Source organism: Hydra viridissima, unplaced genomic scaffold, assembly GCF_058129835.1.
Source record: "Hydra viridissima isolate aposymbiotic clone 2 unplaced genomic scaffold, HvirCarnegie_v1 scaffold_1, whole genome shotgun sequence".
Taxonomy (NCBI): domain Eukaryota; kingdom Metazoa; phylum Cnidaria; class Hydrozoa; order Anthoathecata; family Hydridae; genus Hydra; species Hydra viridissima.
The window spans coordinates 3,435,001-3,454,854 of record NW_028324300.1 but is presented as its reverse complement, the minus strand read 5'-3'; the positions used below and the strand labels follow the sequence as shown (position 1 = coordinate 3,454,854).

At 30.4% G+C, this 19,854-nt stretch overlaps 2 protein-coding genes and 1 pseudogene across 4 annotated transcripts in view; 2 read left to right on the top strand and 1 right to left on the bottom strand.

Moving 5' to 3' along the window:
* The first annotated feature begins 259 nt into the window (after positions 1-259).
* LOC149892927 (uncharacterized) lies at positions 260-2,161 on the top strand. Of its 2 annotated transcripts, none has more exons than XM_090094473.1 (2): positions 260-1,596; positions 1,696-2,161. In XM_090094473.1, exons 1-2 carry the CDS (start codon positions 388-390, stop codon positions 2,029-2,031), a joined length of 1,545 nt encoding a protein of 514 aa, XP_089950599.1. In that variant the 5' UTR covers positions 260-387; the 3' UTR covers positions 2,032-2,161. The 2 variants fall into 2 exon arrangements, with proteins under 2 accessions (XP_089950599.1, XP_089950601.1); XM_090094475.1 differs by having other exon boundaries at positions 1,760-1,899.
* An 84-nt stretch (positions 2,162-2,245) lies between these two features.
* On the top strand, positions 2,246-6,414 carry LOC149892926 (uncharacterized; annotated as a pseudogene).
* A 3,161-nt stretch (positions 6,415-9,575) lies between these two features.
* Positions 9,576-19,854, bottom strand: part of LOC145187641 (ATP-dependent chromatin remodeler CHD1-like) — a 30,590-nt gene continuing 20,311 nt past the window's right edge. Inside the window, exons 11-35 of one of the 2 annotated variants that reach the window (XM_090094404.1) lie at positions 17,551-17,895; positions 17,195-17,463; positions 16,670-16,860; positions 16,449-16,584; positions 16,296-16,348; positions 16,024-16,180; positions 15,767-15,919; positions 15,486-15,557; positions 15,249-15,412; positions 15,000-15,140; positions 14,746-14,845; positions 14,573-14,668; positions 14,209-14,382; positions 13,868-14,058; positions 13,743-13,784; positions 13,476-13,618; positions 13,266-13,392; positions 13,013-13,163; positions 12,811-12,924; positions 12,593-12,721; positions 12,109-12,207; positions 11,825-12,006; positions 11,438-11,655; positions 10,347-10,461; positions 9,576-10,260 (exon numbers count right to left, since the gene is read on the bottom strand). In XM_090094404.1, coding sequence (XP_089950530.1) covers positions 9,675-10,260; positions 10,347-10,461; positions 11,438-11,655; positions 11,825-12,006; positions 12,109-12,207; positions 12,593-12,721; positions 12,811-12,924; positions 13,013-13,163; positions 13,266-13,392; positions 13,476-13,618; positions 13,743-13,784; positions 13,868-14,058; positions 14,209-14,382; positions 14,573-14,668; positions 14,746-14,845; positions 15,000-15,140; positions 15,249-15,412; positions 15,486-15,557; positions 15,767-15,919; positions 16,024-16,180; positions 16,296-16,348; positions 16,449-16,584; positions 16,670-16,860; positions 17,195-17,463; positions 17,551-17,895 — 4,148 coding nt within the window. In that variant the 3' untranslated portion in view covers positions 9,576-9,674. Of the gene's footprint in view, positions 10,261-10,346; positions 10,462-11,437; positions 11,656-11,824; positions 12,007-12,108; positions 12,208-12,592; positions 12,722-12,810; positions 12,925-13,012; positions 13,164-13,265; positions 13,393-13,475; positions 13,619-13,742; positions 13,785-13,867; positions 14,059-14,208; positions 14,383-14,572; positions 14,669-14,745; positions 14,846-14,999; positions 15,141-15,248; positions 15,413-15,485; positions 15,558-15,766; positions 15,920-16,023; positions 16,181-16,295; positions 16,349-16,448; positions 16,585-16,664; positions 16,861-17,194; positions 17,464-17,550; positions 17,896-19,854 lie in introns of those variants that run through there. The other variant, XM_090094409.1, reaches the window with a different exon arrangement.

The following is a 19,854-nucleotide window of genomic DNA, read 5'->3' as shown; positions in this document are numbered from 1 at the left end:
TTTTTTGTTACTAGAAACATGGCTTTCGGAGCCGCGGGGGCCACAGCCCCCCAAAGGACCTTTTTTGAATTTTGCAAGAGGAATATTTTTGATTTTTTGTTTGTTTTTGTCAAATATTTTTGTTAAACTTTGTTTCTGTAAGTAAAAATGGGTAGAGGGAATAAAAATTCCTTGTTCTACATTTCGAATTTTAAAGTTATTAGAATGTAATATTCTTTTTGTATTCGAAATGTAATCGAATTTTTTTGGCAATATTTATCAAAAACTTTTTAATAAATTATTTATCTTAGTGTTTATAATTATGTAATGATTTGCTATTTTCAGATTTTAATATAAATTATCTGATCTTGTAAGTGATAATAAAACTAGTTCTGAAACTGAAAAATTATGGACTTAAAAAATGAATCCTCTGTATGTGCATTGTGTGGTAAAATGAAATTAGAAGGAGATTCGTTGAGCCAAGTGGGGGCAAGATTTGGAAGGAATGTTGATAACCAAGGAGCTCTTGGAAAATTAATTGAATGTGCTTTAAAATTGGATTTAAATGTATTGGTAAATGAACTGAATAAAAAACAAGAGACAGGAGAAAAGGTTTTTATTCACTCATCGTGTGGAACTAAATTAAGAAACCAATCAAAATCAATTAAACGATCACAAGCATCGATGGAAACTCCTATTGAAAGAAAACGTTCAACTCGATCAGAACAGATTTTTTTTAATTTTAAAGAGCAATGTTTTTATTGTGGAAATATGTGCACACTTGACAGTCGCCATCCTGAGAGAAATAATTTCATAGAAGTAAGAACAAAATCATCAAAAATTTATCATGCAACTCTAGAATTATGCAACGAACGTAACAATTTTTTATCTAAAACAGTTGAAGCTAGACTTTTGAATATAAATGATCTTGTAGCTGTTGAAGCACGATATCACATCTATTGTCGTGCAAAATTTGAAAAACCTATTACTACATCAAGCTGTGGAAGACCAACATCAACAGAAAAGCTTACTGTCTTTAATGCAGCATGCATAAAACTTGAGGAAGATATTGATCTATACACAGTCTCTGAGTTTTACGAGATGATGCAAACATTAGGAGAAGAAATATATTCCCTTAAAATGACGCAAAATAAATTAAAAGAAAAATACGGAGATTCTATGCAATTAGTCTCGCGACAAGGTAAAAGTAATGTAATTATACTGGACAGATTTAGACTTATATTATGCGAAAACTGGTACACCAGAAAAAAACACAATGCAGAGGACGAAAAAATCAGAGTTATAACTGCAACAGCAAAATTATTGAGTGATTGTATAAAGAATTTTGACCATGATGTAAAAACGTATCCTTTAATAGAAGATGTAACTAACAATGAAAACACCTGCATACCCTTATTGCTGAAGGTGTTTATCAGAGAACTAATTCCTGTGCCATTAAAACAAACGTCAATTTCACAAGCATTGTTTTCTGCAGTGAGGCCACAATCAATAATGCCAATGCAGTTAGGAGTAGCCGTTACCGTTGATAATGTACTTTCTTCCAAGTGGCTAAATGTTCTACTTGCTAAACTGGGTTTTGCATCAAGTTACGACGAGGTTTGTTTATTAAGTGATAATTTTATTTGTATTTGTTTTTTAAAAAAATTTTTACACATAACAATATAGAATACAAGAAAAACTAAATTTATTTAACAGGTCATTCGTTACAAGCAGAACATAGTGAAACACGATAAAATTAACGATATACTTTGCCCTGAAGGTACAACATCTATTCAGTTTGTTGGGGATAACACAGATCATGATTTAGCAACAATTGATGGTAAAAATACACATCACGGATTAGGTTCCATATCAATTGCAAATGGAAATTTTATTGAGAAATCAAATAAGAAAAGATTGCCTAGGGATAAAAAAGATTATTGGTCCAACATAAACTTTGACAACCAGATTACAATTTCTCAGTTTTACAGCTCTGACGTTCCGGTTTTATCTCAAATAAAATTTCAAGAATTTACAAAGGTATTTACTTGACTGGGGTTAAGAGGGATAGCGTTTCAAAAAATTAGTGTTTAAATTTCATGTACAGTTTAAAATATAATAAAAACTTCTATAGATACAATTTATTTTGAGATTTTTGATGATATGAGACAATCATTAACTTTTAACTTTCTTTTATTTAAGGTTACTTTAAAGCCAAACCTTGTCGATATACTTTGGAACATGTCGCATATCTTTGATGCCCAAGTTGGGCTGCCTACATGAGTCGTCAAGTTAATAATGTTCTTCCTATTTCTAAAGTATCCATGCTTCCAGTAATCAACTTACCGGCAACTGATTTTAATGCTTTATATTCTTTGTTAAGTTTCGTTGTAATACAATCAGAAAAGCTAAACCTTGGAATGCCATGTGTTACATTTGATCAACAGCTTTATGTGAAAGCCTATGAAATTGCGGCTTCAAAGAAAATGAAAGTTTTTATTAGAATTGGTGGATTTCATCAGCTAATGAGTTTTCTTGGAGCTATTGGAACATTGATGGAAGGAAGTGGATTAAAAACTGCTCTTGAAACTGTTTACGCTTCCGCTTCAGTCAACCAAATGTTTTCTGGAAAAGCAATTTCTCGAAGTCTTCGAGGCCATATGTTTGCTGCATCTTCTATCTTATCTATATTGCTGGAGGAAGTTTGGGTTGAACTAAGCGATGAAGAAAAAACTGAAATTAAATTAATGTACAGCTCAAATATGCATAACAAAAATGGCGACACTGACCTTGAAAAGAAGTTAATTCTATTATTTGAAAAAAAGCAAGAAGAATACATGGCAAAATCACGAACTGCAAAATTATGGCTAAACTATGTTCACTATATATTTATTGTACAAGAGTTTATTCGAGCGGAAAGAACTAGTAACTGGAACCTACATATTGCTACAACAAAATGTATGCTAAAACTACTTGCCTCAACAGGGCACAATAATTATACAAAATCATTACGTTTATATTTACAATCAGTGGATGAATTAGCATGCACTCACCCAGAAGTATATAAACAGTTCCTCAATGGAGAACATACAGTAAGGCGCACTTCAAAGAGTTGGTCTGGAATATGGACTGATTTATCAATAGAACAGATATTAATGAAATCGTTAAAGGGCAAAGGAGGAGTTGTTGGCAGAGGAATTACTGAAAATGTTTTACATGTTTGGACAAGTACAATGCATAGGTAAAAATAAAATTAAATATTTATTGTTTCGTTTACTTGGAATTTGCTAATAAAATAGATATTTCCAGCAAAAACTAAATGGGGCAAATATTTACAAATATAGAAATAATATTTTTTATCAAGGTGCGCTGAAATGACAGAAGCAATAAATTCATTAACCTCGCCAAGAAACTCAAGTAAAGAACACAAAGAACTTTGTGCGGGAAGGATTAGACGTGACTCTGAAGATTTTCAAAAAATTAAATCATGGTTTGATTCTCATAGCCCATTTGATGTAAGAGAACAACTTCAGGCTCTGGACTCAGGGCTTGTAGATGAGTTTAATCAGGTGACTTGTGATTGTTCTGAAAGCATTGGTGCATCAATACTGGCACAAATGAATGGTATGACATACACAGAAGTATCCTTCAAAAGGAGTAATCAACTCAAAAATCTTCAAGGACTGTACTCAAATATTAAAGTCAACCATGAAAATATATCAGTTGATCCCTTGACATTGTTTTTGCGTTTATCAGTTATCGTTGAGAAAAAACCAGAAAAAGAAATTGAAGACTACTTTTACTATGAACTAACTTCGTTCCCTATGTCACTTTTTAAAGATGGTCTTATGCGCAGTGCTCAAAAACACAAGCTGAAAAATTACCTAACAAAGCCAGTTATATCTATGCCATTTGCTCCTTATTCTTTAAAAGTTGCCGATGGTGGCGCTCTTTTATACTGCTGCGATTGGAACAAGGGTGAAATATTTGACAATATTTTTGAAAAGTACATCCAATTTCTTAATTACCTTAAAGTTAGTGTAGTAGTATTCGATGGATATGAAAATTCTACAAAAGACGCTACGCGTATAAAGCGTGGATCTTTATCACAATTTGCAGTTGAAATACATAAAAGCAATCCTTGTCCGTCTGATAGAAGTAAATTTTTCTCTAACTACGCCAACAAAAAATCATTTATCCGAATTCTAGAAGTTAGATTAAGAGAAAGAGGTTTTACTGTGTATGTGTGTCATTCTGACGCAGATACTACAATCGTTAAAATTGCACTTAAGGTGGTAGACTGCTAAAAAAAAAATTTTAAAATCTGACATTATTCCAATTGATTTTCTCATTTTAAACACGATAAATAGGATTAAAAAAAGAAAAAAATTTTTTTTTTTTTCCTCTTTCTAATTTTTGGGCAAATTTAAGTGTTTTTAGGCCTAAAAAGTGCAAAGTTCTTGGAAAAGATATCTCAAAAAGTAAAATATATCAAGTCTCAAAATTTTACAGTTGTGTACCTTTTAAGTAGATAAATGTCCTGAGATAAACAAAAAATTTGAATCTTTTTCAATTTCGATGCACCATAAGCTTTTTCTATGCGTCTAAATTTAGGCCAAATTCCTGACCCCAAAACAGCCCAAAAAATTTAATTTTAATTTTTATCCAAAATTTCTTTATCTCAGGACATAAAGCTCATAAAAATGAACATCTGTACAAAATTTCAAATCAATTGGACAAATACAGCTCCCGCAATCTTATCCAGAATATGAAAAACTTTACAACAGAGAAAAATGCAAATAAAACTTTATATTTTGAAAATACAAATATATTAACACTTGAAAACAGGTTAAAACCCCCCCTTTTCATATAATGTTCCTTCTTCATCATTGTGCTTATCATCAAACCCCTTCCTTGTTGCTCTAAGCTTTTTTCTTTGTTTTTTAAACTTTTCAGATGATTTTATGTCCATAAGCTTTTCACGTAGCACATCACTATTTTGAAAACCGTTTTTAGTAAAATGTCCTGGTAAAATTCCTAAACTGTGAAAAACATCTATCATACCAGTTTTACCATCATTAAACTGTATGACAGCAGATGCAACACTAATTTCAAGTAATCTATAACATTTACGTTTTTTGCTTTTAGACTTATTTCTTCTTTCTGCAGAACCAATGTTGATAGTATGCACTTTTATCGAGTTAATATATAGTAATAAACCAATTCAACAACGTTGTTCTTTCACACCATGTCATTTAAACATAGAAAAACAAAAAACAAAGAAGTAGCTATTGGTTTGAGTGCTTAGATTTTGTAAAATTTAGTTAAAATTGCCTTATTTTGACGTTGCTATGAGCGTTGCTAGGGGAAGCAAAATCACCCTACTAAGTTTAAACTGTTTTTTTAGGCCTTTTTATGTTTTTTTGTAAAATAATATGTATGTTTTTAAAAACAGCAATAGTTAAAGTTTTTAACTAATCAACTTTTGAAAAACTACTTTTTTCAATGTTTTTTAGCAGTCTACCACCTTAACTTTTCCAAAACAGAGCCCGTCACAATATTTGCTGATGACAGCGATATTCTTTGCCTCTTATTACACCACTGTAAATCAGTTGAATCTTTACACAAAATATATTTAACAAGTATGACAAAAAGAGTTGATTGCCAGCGTGAATGTTATGACATGATCAGATTATTGGCAGTACAGCAGAACATGTCATTAACAATATTCTTTTTGCGCACGCATTTACAGGTTGTGATACAACATCAGCAATTCACAATTTTGGAAAGACTTCAATTTTTAGAAAGCTTGAAGCCAAAGACTTGTGCAATGCACCAAATATTTTTTACCATGATGATAAATCGCCTGATGAGATTGGAAATGCATCAATTCGTTTCTTTCAGCTGCTACATTCCTCAACATCAAATCTACATAGACCCTTCTGTTCTTCCACCATCTCCTAGAGCTGCTTACTACCATGGATTGAGAGTATATCATCAAGTGCGTATTTGGAGATGTCTAAGTGAAATTGATCTTGACCCACTTAATTGGGGATGGAAATTAAATGGCTTTATGTACTCACCAATAGCGACAGATGAAAATGCAGGTCCAGAGGATATCCTAAAGGTTGTTCGATGTGGGTGTAAAAACTCCTGTTCGAGTCGATGTTCCTGCAGAAAGATGGGACTTCACTGCACTTCATCGTGTGCTACCTGTCACGGGATTAACTGTACAAATATTGAGAAAGTTGACGAAGAAAATGAACCAGCCCATGATCGTCACTTCTCAGATGTTTTTACATAAATTTTAATTTAATCAGAATAAGTAAGATAAACTTAATGCATAAAGATAAACTTCTTTGTAAATATTTTTTAACATGCTCTTGGTAACATTACAGAATAATTACGTTTAACAGTATTTTATATATTTTGAATATATTTGTTTTGTAAACACATCTTTAAGTCAAATTTTCAAAAAATTGGCTAAAGTAGCGTCCCCCTCTGCCTTTATACCGTACTTTTAGTTATTATTATTTCGCTTTCAGTTCATTAAACCAACTACTAATACTTAGGAGTAATAAATATAAAAATATATTACATTTACTTGCTTAAATTATAAATTCTTTTAGTAAAAAAACGTCAATTTTGGTGCTTTTCTGCTAATCTTTATGGCGTCACAACTTTTTTTCCCCAAAATAAAAAAAATACCAATTACTCATTTAAAAGAGGAAATAATAAGCTTTCCAACGATATATAACATGTCTTTATACTAATTTTTTCTAGGTTAAGACTAAATTCTACCGGACTATTAGTTACTATTGTTAATAATTTTTAATAGCTTATTTAGTATATTCAGTTTTTTCAAACTGAAGAAAAGCGCTTTTCATGTAAGGTAGAATCTTAATGTTAAAAATTAAATCAGCATGTCGTATGTGGATTTTACAACTAAAAGTAAGTGTTTAGAAATATTTTCTACAGGATGAAAAAGGCCAAACAGTGATGTGTGAAATGCTTAATTGCAAGAAGATTTTAAAAATTGGTGGTGGCTCAACAAAAGGACTTCATACACACATGTTGTCGGTGCATAATGTGATGGTCGAAATTCCAACCCAACCTAATATTAACGGAGAATTCACACCAAATAAACCGCCAAAAAAGAAATATAAACCACTAACAGAATACTTTTCGATTTATGAAAGGGAAGATAAAACACTTCGTGCTACACTTGCTCGTTTAACGGTGTCTGATGGGCTTTCATTCAATGTGATTTGTTCTTCAACAGACTTACGTGCCGCTCTAACTGCTATGGGATTCAGAAATCTACCAACGTCAGTAAACACAATTCGTAATCATGAAGTAGAGTACATCAAAAAAATAAGATTAGGTTTAGTTCATCAAATTGAAGTGCGCAAGAAAACGGAATTCGGTGTAGGAGAGAGATTTTCTTTGTCTTTACCAGCAGAAAAGTGCATTGAACTATTAGAAAAAAACTTAAAGATCATAGTCTTGATCTATACAGCGACATTGTGGCTATAATTACCGACGGAGCTAGTGTTATGAAAAAAGTTAGCAGGTTGCTGCCTGCTAACCAACAATTATGTTTTGCTCACGGCATACAACTTGCTGTAATTGATGTTCTTTATAAAAAGAGAGAATTCGATGCAAATCAGCCAGATTTTAACAATGAACTTTCTGACAGTGATTCATCCGAAAATGAGGACATTGAGGAAGATTTGTTGGACTACAATCATGAAAATGTAAAACCTAAAATTGAAATAAATGAAGTTCATTATGGGCCAGTCATTAAAAAAGTACGCAAACTAATACTAAAATTTAGACGATCACCTACCAAGAACGACATCTTACAAAAATATACTAAGGCTGAATTTGGAAAACAACTGTCTTTAATAATGGACTGCAAGACAGGGTGGAGCAGCCTTCTGTTAATGCTTAAACGATTTTACAAAGTAAAAAATTGTATACAAAAAGCATTAATTCATTTTTACCCTGTGCAAGATAGTTCTATAGCTCTGTCACATGATGAAGTGACAATATTATCAGAGATTGTTACAATTTTAGTCCCCATTAAAGCAACGGTTGAAGCAATATGTCGTCGAGATTCTAACCTATTTACCGCAGACATTGCTATTTATTTCATGCTTACAAATTAAAAGATGCTGAAAATAACACAAGCAAAGAAATGCGTAGAGCTTTAACGACTCGCATGCATGAACGCCGAACCGATATGAGTGAACTTCTGCAATACCTGCATAACAGTCGAAGCCCCGTTGAAGTTAATAAAGAAGTTGAAGTTAATAAAGAAGTAATTACAGTGCCTTCTTCATTTAAATGTCGAAAACTTTCTGTAGAATTGCTGGAAAGATTAAATGCTTCCAATCCTGCTATAGCAAGAGCATCAGTTGAGTCTGATATGCTGGATTTGATTGAAGAACCTAAAATGGCACCTGAGTCAGAAAGTAATACTTTAAGTATTGAAGAGGAACTTGATCGTGTTATTAAAGAAGGACAATCACCAATACAACCAATCAGACAAGAAACATTGTCATCAAAAATTCGAAAAGAAATGACACTATTTGAAAATGGGGGTACACGTGGCTATTATTTAAAAAGAGATTATTCTTTTCTAATGACCGTGAAACAGACAAGTGTCGAGGCTGAGCGGGAATTTTCTTCCGCTGGACTGTTCAATACAAAAATTCGTAACCGTATGGGCGATAAAACTTTGGACGCGTTATGCTTCCTGAAGTCGCATTTCGAAGCACAAAAAACATAACGTATATCCTTATTTCTAACAAAAATTTTTAACATTAATTAACATGTGAAATTTAATTAACATGTTAAACTAAATTTTTAGTTAAACGTACTGTTTTTATTCTGCTGAATACTGTATAGATGTTGTATCTGCTTTTTAACCCCGGGGTTGAAAAAGACCTCCGGGATTGCAATCCCTAATCTCCATCATTTAAAAACATAATTTTCTCTAACTTAAATCACGAATCTAAATAACTCACACGAGTTCTGGTTACACTTGCTATAAATTTTTTAAATTCCACATTGAAATATTTTAAAATGGAGATGAGGTAAACAATTTTCGCCCCATGCATATAGATTTTTGAAAACCTGCTAGTTGATATGCTTGGCATGTAACCGTATTACTAATAACTTTAAGAATAGCAATTTTAATAACTTTAAGAATATTTAAAAATAGCATTTGAAATAATTTAAACCCGAATGATTTGTTCTTCCTTATATTTTAAAAGAACTGGTATCACAGCCCTCTCAATTTTTGTTAGTTTTTCATCTGAATTAATATTACGAGATCTTTTTACAAGACCTAACTACGCAAAGCAACGTTCATTAAAATTCTGGTGAACAATCCTTAAACAATGATCATAAGCGTATATTTTAAAAAACACATGTTGCGAAAAATAAAATCTGTTTTAATGTTTTCAATGTCCTCCCCCTTAAAAGGTCATTTTCCGTCCTCGACGTAAAGCTAAATAAACAACGATGGACCCTTAAGTGCGCTTTAGCTCCATTCTGCTTCTTTAAGCATTAATTTATAACGCAGAGTATTGTAGCCATAATATATCAGTATAGATTTACATGCTTTCTTTGAATAAGAAATTCATTTTTATAAAAATTACTTCAGATGTTATATAAAACGTTAAATTTTAAGAATTGTCGTTATCTCTTGAACTATGATGAATGTCTGCATAAAACTTCTTTGGATGAGAAAAACTTGAAATGTCACTATTATTACTTGAAGTTCTAGTTCTTTTACGAGTATCTCCATAATATAAGGGAGACTGCGATGCAGAGGGAGATTTTTTAAAAGAGGGAGATGAGTACATCTGGTCCCCATATTCAGAATTATCTCCATAATGGCGAGGACGACATCGTGGATCATATATTGGAAAATGCTGACGCTCTGATTTTTTATTACCGTCATAAAATTTCAGATCGCTATTGGAATCATAATAATGGCGATCAACGTAAAAGTCTTTATTGTTAGGTCTATCTTTGTTTGGTTTTTCATCACATGGAACATTTTTATTATTTTGAGCCTCTTTCCATTCACGATATGTTGTTTGAACCTGTGTATCTGGAACTCTAGGTTTTTCATCTCGCGTAGAGGCTATATTAAGTTCATATGTTTGAGATCGATCTCGAGCGTTTTGCTTATTGAAATTTTCACCCGATGAACTTGAGTATTCGTGTTGTGAACGAGTCAAACTGTTTCGCTTTGGTAGTTTTTCTCTAAAACGATAATTTTGAAACATAACCATTGATCAGAAATATTGTTATAAATGGTATTAATCAAAATGCCGTATTCAAAAACTTACTCTATCATATGCTTTTCAGTTTTCCTCAATATTGTTCGTTTTATTTCAGTACCAAGCGGTTTTTTTTGTGGTATTCTTTCACTTTTCTGTGTTTTGTTGACGTAGGAATTAAGCCCTAGATACCAATTTAAAATTTTAATGAAATACACTTACTTCACTTTCGTTCAATTTTTTTAAAAACTTTAAATTTTATACTTGAAAATATTTTATGGAGCAACGTCATCACTCTAACGCTTATCTATCAGTGAAACTAAGCAAACAGCGTTGCAATTATGTAAAGTAAAAATTGTTTAACTATACATACAATACCGACAGAAAGACAGGTTGTAAATTTTTACCTAAAACAAGTATGTAAGTAAAAAATAATTGTTTGGATGTAATATCTACATATAACTTAATTAAAACATGCTACTAATATCGTTCAAAAGTTATTTAAAAGATTTGGAGCGTAGTTAAATTTTAGAATTAGTCGAATGAGTCTTAATCCAATTGAATTATTGTGGAAGAACTTGATAGAAAAGTACGGGAACAGCAGCCATCTTCTATTCAAACCCTCTAGAATACGTTACAAGAAAAATAAAATACTATACCAAAGCAAATATTGCAAAAATTAATAGAATACTTGCCAAAAATCTTTAACGCTATAATAAAAAATCGAGGTGGATATTTGAAGTCAAAGATTTGAACAATATTATTTTTTTGATTGTTTTTTTTTTTTTTTTAAGTTATGGTGATAAATAATATCTTTACTATGCAAAAAAAAAAAAAAAAAAAAAAAAAAAAAAAATCCGAAAAAATATTAGCTAATAATATTTATAGCTATTAGCTTATTTCAACAAATTAACTACCCCTTGCCTCAAACTTTCTGTCGGTAGTGGTTATACATATATGTAATAATAAATAAACATACCAATAATAATAATAATAATAATAATAATAATAATAATAATAATAATAATAATAATAATAATAATAATAATAATAATAATAATAATAATAATAATAATAATAATAATAATAATAATAATAATAATAATAATAATATATTATAAGAAAAGACATGTTGTAATATGAATTTCTAATTTTTCTACCTAAAGCTTTCTTTCTAGCAGCTTCAAGCTGTAATCGATCAGGAGGTAAATTTTTTCCCATTTCGATTAAAGACGATGTGTGGTTAGTTTTTAATTTTTCGATTTCTTTCTTTTCCTCATCCCGTTGGGTATCCCGTTTACGACAAGCAGTTCGATAGAGTTTATATAGTTTTGCAGGACTGAGTTCAGTGAATTTTGCAACAAACGACCATAAGTTACTGATAATACAATTAAATATATTAGGAAATGAAAAAAAAACTAAAAACTATAATTCAGACAGAATTGATAACCTTAAGGTTTCCTTTGAATGAATGGTAAAGCTCAGTTTATTTGAATATATGAGTCAATTTTTAGTTTTAATAGGAGTTAAAAAAAAAAATGTGGAACCTTCTCCAAGTATCTTGCTCCTGTATATTAAGGTGGTATTCATCAAGACATTTTTCAATATGATCACCAATCTTGAGTAAGCAACGTTTTGTTGTATTAACTTGTTCCTCTTGAGGCATACTTTCATCAGGAGTGTGAAGAAGTTGAAGAGACTTACGTTCAGGTCGCATTTTCTCTTTGCACTAAAAAGAAAGAAAAAGGAAGAAATATGTAGATGTTTATAACGAGTCAATCGATTTTTTAAAAGATATTGTATTGGTGTAACATTGATTTTATACAATTACCTTTTTAAAAATATTATCATCCATGTCGTTGATTTCTTTTATGATTATAGATCCCATTTCAACAGGTGCAAGAGTCTCTGATAAGGCTTGATCTGATGACTAAAAAATAAAACAAATATAAAAAAACCATAGCAACAGTTAAACGGTTAAGTAAGTCTAGTTTAATTTTTTAAATTTCGTTTGTGTGACAACCAGAACATCATCATCAATTTGAAAGCGATACTACTATTTCAAAACCATTTTAAAAGCCTTTTTAAAATTAATTCTTTACCCTGGCAATCATAAACAACTTTTATAGTCTATAACTGATCTGTACCTTTGTCTTTTTTTTTTTTTTCAACAATAGTTTTATCAAATATAGAATAATTAAAAGAGCAACTTAAGAAATTATATAAAAATAACTTTTTGCTTTTTGCATTATGGAAAAAGGAATATAATGTAACCATAAAAATAATTTGGAAAAATTATAACAATTATAAAAAACCTGTTTCTTGCTGCTATTCTTCTTCAATTTTGTTTTCTCTTTCTTTGAGTTCTTAACAACTACATCAACATGTGACTCCTGCTCTGATTTATTTGTAGTAGATTTTGAATGATTTAGCTTAACCTTTTTCTATGTAAATTAACATGAGAAAAAAAAAAATATTAAGTCATAGAGACTATCAAGAAAAATCTTAAGTTACCAAATAAAAAAATCAAAACCTTCTTAGATTTTTCTTCCACTTGGTTGTTTTGTTCCTTAAGAAGCTTTAATAAATATTCTGCTCTTGATTGCAAGTGCTTCTCTTGTGGTTTACCATTGTTATTTGGTAATATCTAATATTCAGTAAAAAATGCACAATTTAAAAAAATTTTAAAAAAAGCACAATTTAAAAAAAAACTCTAGTATAAAATTTTTTTCCACCTTTCCATTTAACATAAGTGATTGATCATTTTTTATTGCATCCCAATTTCCAAGACCATGTACCAAAATTCCTATAAGTAACATGGAGTCTTCAACAACACCCCAAGGTATTCCCCAATGAACACTACGTGTAGGAGTGGTAAGCCGATAGCTGAAAAAACAAATATCTGAAATAAAATTAGGCAAGTCTTATAAATTTAAAGTTAAAATCAATATGACATTCTCAAATCTATTTAAGTTGTTTAATGAACACCTTTTTTGATGTTTTTGATCACTTGGTAAGCAAAGTGCCAGTGGTTCAAGATCTATTTCTGCTTTCAAAACTGATGGTGCATTTATTGTAACTCCTCCTAGCTTTAATGTAGCACCCTTTTTTCGCCCTAATAAAGATAGAGTGAGAGACACATGCACAAGTAAATAAGTAATAGAATAAACAATATTAATATAGAAATCAATATTTTACCATCAAAATTTTCATCTTGATGCAACTTCTCTTGATACTCTTTTACAGCTTGCTCACAAGATGATTTTAGAAGACTACCAAGATTATGGAGCTCACTCAAAGACTTTTCAGTTAATTCAGCATCTTCAGCAATAGAATCCAGCCTAGTTAAAGAAAAATATCTATAGAAGTTTACTAAAAAACTTTTTATTTCAAAAAGTATGTTTTAAAAAAAAAGTGAATTATGAAAGGAATAAGTTTGAAGAAAAAAAAACCAAAAAAAAAAACCTTGTCATTGGTCTTGAAAATTTCTTAAAACTCTTTATGAATCTAAATGCAACTTTTAAAATCAATTTTTTAAATTCTATAACCTCCAAATATTTATGTTTAACGAAATGTTTATGTTTGTTTACCTTCTAATCTCAGCATCTGAAAAGCCTTTAACTTCTTCTTTAGTTAAAACTTTTGCCAACTTTTTACTTGGCTTTTTCAAATTTTTTGTACCATCATCATTATCGTCAATAACTGAGTCTGAATCTGTTGATGTGTCAGTATCAACAATCTCTTTTGACTTTACTTTTTTAGATTCAATACCAACATGCATCTAATTTGCCAAAAACAAAAAAAAAAGGCCTAATTTTATAGAAACATTTTGCAAATATTCTTATCTTACCATTTTTTATTCCTCTACTGTGCATTCTGTTATAAAATAGAATACATTTCAAGTGATATTATTATAATTTCAAGTTCATACCTTCACCACTGTTTTACGACTTCTTGGTTTTAATGCATTATTCTTTTCTTTCTCAAGTTCTTCTTCAATCTGTTTTCTATCCTCTTCAGGAATAATTTCATTCCAAAGTTTTTGCATTGGAGTTGTTAGCTCAACCTTAATATCCTCTTCATTGAATGCTGCATAGTTTACAACCTGATTGATAGTAAGGAAAAGATCTAGATAATTTTCATTAAATGCAGCATAATTACATAGTTTATTGTAAAAAAATAAAATAAAAATTCTGTTAAGGTTCTAAATAATTTTAATTGAATGCAACATGATTTTAATGTAATTGAAACAATGAAATTTAAGCCTTTAGTTTAATATCTAAGTTATAACTTACTTTAAACTGTGACAATAATTCTTCACTAACACTATTTATGGGATCAACTGATTCCTGAGTTTCAGCACGTTGAAGAATTTCATCAATGTCCATTGCCTAAGAATTTTAAACATTTAGTTTTTTGTTTACATCATGCTATTAAAATTAATTTTAAAAAAATAGATAAACCATACATGTAACTTTTGGTCAGATTCATGGTCATGATCTTTGAATAGCTCTTCAGCTCCAAATTTTAAGATACTAGAAAGCTCTTCCTTTTTAAATGGAACGCTTCTAAAAGATAATTCATTTTCATTTATTCATTTTCATTATAAATATACAAGTTTTTTTAGAGAAAATAATATTACAAAAAAAATACTTTAAGAATGTTAAGGTTTACAATAAGCATTTTCTGAGTCATGAAAAACATAAGCAAAATAAACCTTACGCTGATGAGAGAGAAACATTGGATTTTGAAAGGACTCTTCGGCCAGTAGTGTCCATTCTTTGGATAATCAAATGATCAAGAACCATCTTTTTTTTTGCACGCTCAATAATATCTTCCTCAACTGAACTTTTAGTCACAAACCTGAATTATGATTGTTTCATTCTAGATTTTTTTTTAAAAAAAACTTTGCCATTTTAATAACAAAATATTTTTGGCACTTGCTTTAAGTAAAATTTCTTAAAATCATACCTATAAATGTGAACTTGATTTTTTTGCCCTATTCTATGAGCTCGTGCCATGGCTTGTAAATCATTTTGTGGATTCCAATCAGAATCAAAGATAATGACAGTATCAGCAGAAGCCAAGTTAATACCTAAACCTCCAGCACGAGTCGAGAGCAAAAAACAAAAGTCCTAAAAGAAACAGAGTCAGAAAATTATTAAGTTTTCAGCTTATTACTATAACATAACTTTTTAAAACACTCACTTGTGATCCATCAGCATTGAAATGATCTAAAGCTTGTTTACGTTTATCTCCACGGATAGAACCATCAAGCCTCTAAAAAGGTTAAACAAGAATTTCAGATTTGTTTTTGTTTGCACAAACAGCTGAATTTAATATTCAATTTAATATGCTTTAAATCAAACATAAGATGATAACTTTATTATTTTTAATAAAATTCTGAAAAGGCATGAAAATGAAACTTTCAATAAACAATATTTTGTTAAAAAAGATTTTGTGGGTATAAATGTTGATCTTTTAGTTACCTGAAACTGAAACCTTTTAATATAAAGATAATCAGCAATAATATCAAGCATGCGAACCATTTGAGAGAAAATTAAAACTCTATGACCTGTCTCTTTTAATCGACACAGAAGTTTATCAAGTAAAATCATTTTTCCGCTTCCTCTAATTATTGTCTAAAGTATAAAAAATAACAGGTAGAGAAAAAAATTTTAAAAATTTATGATTTACATAACTTTTAAAGTTGAACTTTGGTTTTTCAGTTTCATAATAATAATACCTGTAACATGGAAGGGTCTCCTAGACGCAGTTCTGATGGCTTGATCAAGTTTGAATGATTGCAGCATTTTTTTAGCTCAACTATTATGTTAAGTAAACCAGTGAACTTTCCTTTTAATTCTTTACACAACTCATGCACATTTCGTGTGAGAATCAACCTGAAAATAAATATAAAAAAATATGTAAAAAAAGATGAAAAGTTGATGCTGTGATTTTTAGAATAAGAGGTAAAGGAAACAATTAGAAACAATTAGAATAACTTGAATATTTTACTTGTAGTACTGCTTTTGAATTTGTGACATTTCAACGCGAAGAATTTGCTCCACCTAATATAAAAGTTTAATAAACAGCAAGACCTCACTGTTTGCATAGGGACATAAAAATGTTCTGTTTTTTAAATTGAGGATCACTAAAGCAATAGCTTACTTTTGCAGGTAAAGATTTTTCTACATCTTTCTTAACTCTTCTTAACAAATAGGGCTCTAGGTCTCGGTGGAGTTTTTGCAAACCATCTTTGTCAGATATAGAGTATTTATTCTCAAAGTCTTCCCAAGAGTCAAACCTATTTAATAATATAACTATTATACCACTATATTACTGGTAACTTATTATTTGCATATATATATGTATAAAAAAAATCACTTCACTGATTTGGCATGATAAAATGCATTAATGCCCACAACTCTTTAAGAGAATTTTGAAGAGGAGTCCCAGTTATAAGTAAACGATAATTGGTCCGAAAATCTATCAACATCCGATACAGTAGTGAATCATCATTCTTTAGTCGATGGGCTTCATCAACCATGAGACATGCCCAGTAAATAGATCCAAGTTGCTCCTATATATTCAATCAATTCAAATGATTATGTTGTTCCAAGCAACTATCTATATAAACTAATTATATGAATGATATGAAATAAATTGAGAAAAATCTAAACATCTAGAATAACATAATATTGATGAATAATACAAAGTTATTAAAAGGGTTAAAATTTCAATAGATATTGATGCAAACATAGTATAGTCATATTTCTCTAGATTTCTTCAGTGTTAAATTATGACAAAATTACAGTTTAAAAATATATAACTTTATACAATAAAATTTAAAAAACATTTGTAAAAAAACATTTTTCTAAATAAGCCCCCAAAAAAGTAATGATTGTTATGATTACCTTATCTCTTAATAACATTTCATATGTTGTTAGCAAAACATTAAACTTTAGCTTCTTTGTTTTTTTGTTACACCACTCATACTCCTGAATATTTTGTCTGGAATTTGCATCACCAATATACACAATGACATTCATTTTTGGAGCCCACAAACGAAACTCTCGGGCCCAAGCATCCATAGTCGAAAGTGGAACCACAACAAGATATGGACCATATAGTGAGTAAGAATGGAATAAGTAAGAGAGAAATGATATGGTCTGAATTGTTTTACCTGCAACAAAATAAAGTTGTATTATTGGTATTAAGCTAATAGTCTGGTAACAAAACTAAATGCAGCTATTTTATAAATATGACTAACCAAGACCCATTTCATCAGATAGTATACATGACACTTCACGACACCATGCATGAACTAACCAATTTATTCCATCAAGTTGATAATCCCGCAATTGAAGATTTTTGTCACCAAGAAAATCTGGCTGTGATTTAAATGCTGCAAACTTAGGTCGAGTACGTAAACACTTTGTGTTTCTATTAGGAATGGTTTCTGCTCTCTCTCTATCTAAGTATTCATCAATTTGTAATTGAAAAAAACGTGCAGTTAGACTACCATCTTCCCAAGAGCATTCAGAATAAGGAAGTCCTTGCCATTTGCAAAGATAATCAGGATATGTTGATGATGATTCTGCATTAAATTGATGAGCTAAATGAACAGCAAATATAAACTAAAAATGATCATATAACAAATTATACTTTTTCAATTTACTAAATACGAAAAATTTAGTATAGGACCCAAGGTATAAGAAAATGAAAAAAGGAAAAAATTACTGCAACATTCTGCAAAATGACTACACCCTTAGATAAGCTTAAAAGAAGTTAACTCAAAAAAGCAAGTAATTTATCAAAGTAAAGAAACAATCAAAATTATTCCAAATATTCAAAAAAAGAATTGAGACAATTTACTTAAACATCAATCACTTGTATGGCTTATAATTAACTTCTCTAGAAATTTCAAATGACATTTCTGATAAAGATAAACATGAGTGTTTTTTTTTTTAAATTTGCCTGCTACTTACTGACAAAATAAAGATCACAAGGTACACAAAACAATCAAGGGTTTCAGAAACCACTAATGTGTCAAAAAGAATTTCATTACATCCATAGTTGAGGATAACTATTTCATTACCTTTTGTCGATCTTGCAAAAAAATCATAGAAAAGATCATATAAGGTGTAATAATCAACTACAGTAGCGTCCAAAAGTAATTGGACAAACACCTTTTTTGTTATATTTTCTCATTAAGTAAAGATTTTTAAATGAAATTTCGTGTAAGCGTGTCAAATTATACTAAAATTATGAAAAACAAAACAAAAATTCCCTTTTGGGAGTAATTACTCAAAATTTTGCTAAAAGAATGGAAATGATTGGCTCAAAAGTAATTGGACAAACTAAACTCTAACAATGTTGATATAACTTAGACTATTTTAACTTCTTTTTCTGAAGGCAGATTTTTATAAAAACATTCAATGATCAATAATTTGTAATGGGACATAATAAATATTTAAGCGAGGCAGTGAAAAAGTTGATTGTACAAGCATTTAATAACGGTAAGACTGTGCGACAAATTTCAATAGATATGAATATTCCACGATCAACAGTTGGTTATACATTAAAAGTTTTTCAACAACGGAGTCACTTCCAAGTATCAACAAAGTCAGGACGCCCGAAATCAACAACTTTTCGCCAAGATAATGTTGTAGTAAGATCGTCAAAGGCAGATCCGCGCAAGAGTGCTAAAGAAATTCATAGAGAACTTACTTAGTCCCATCAAATTTCTTGCTCTTATGCAACAGTAAAGCGTCGCTTAAGACAAAACAACCTTTTTGGCTGTCGTCCTGTTAAAAAACCTTTTATTTCTGCAAAAAAATCGTAGAACATGGTTAAAATTCGCTAAAGAGCATCTAAGTTGGACAGCAAACCAATGGTCAAAAATACTATGGAGTGATGAGTCAAAGTTTAATATGTTTGGTTCTGATGGTATTAAATATGTTCGACGTCCAAAAGGTCTTCGAAATGATGTTAAGTACCAAGTTCCTACAGTAAAGCATGGTGGTGGTTCAATTATGGTTTGGTCATGTTTTAGCCGTGATGGAGTAGGTCCAATCTATCGAGTTCAAGGCATTATGGACCAAAACATGTATAAAGGAATAATCAAAGATATAATGCTGCCACATGCAAATAACAAAATGTTGCGTGGTTGGATTTTCCAACACGATAATGATCCAAAACACACTTCCAAGCTAGTCATGGATTTTTTAGTTCAAAAGAAAGTTCGTATCTTGGAATGGCCGTCACAATCTCCGGACCTGAACCCAATCAAACATCTTTGGGAACATATTGAGAGAAAAATTAGTGTTCGGAAACCATCTAATCAGCATGATTTGTTTGAGTTGGTTAAGCGCACTTGGGAGGAAATACCAATTGATGTTTTAATTAATTTGGTTGATTCAATGCCACGTAGATGTAATGCTGTCGTTGCGGCAAAAGGTTTTCCAACGAAGTACTAGGATTATGCTCAGATTATATACATTATGTAACAGAATATAACACTATGTAATATTATATATATTATTTAACAGAAATCTTCATAAAAAATGCTGAA

Excerpts from the sequence above, each read along its gene's own strand:
- LOC149892927 (XM_090094473.1), top strand. The coding sequence starts at position 388 with ATGGACTTAAAAAATGAATCCTCTGTATGTGCATTGTGTGGTAAAATG. Across the intron at positions 1,597-1,695 it reads TTGCATCAAGTTACGACGAG|GTCATTCGTTACAAGCAGAA; the intron begins GTTTGTTTATTA and ends TTTATTTAACAG.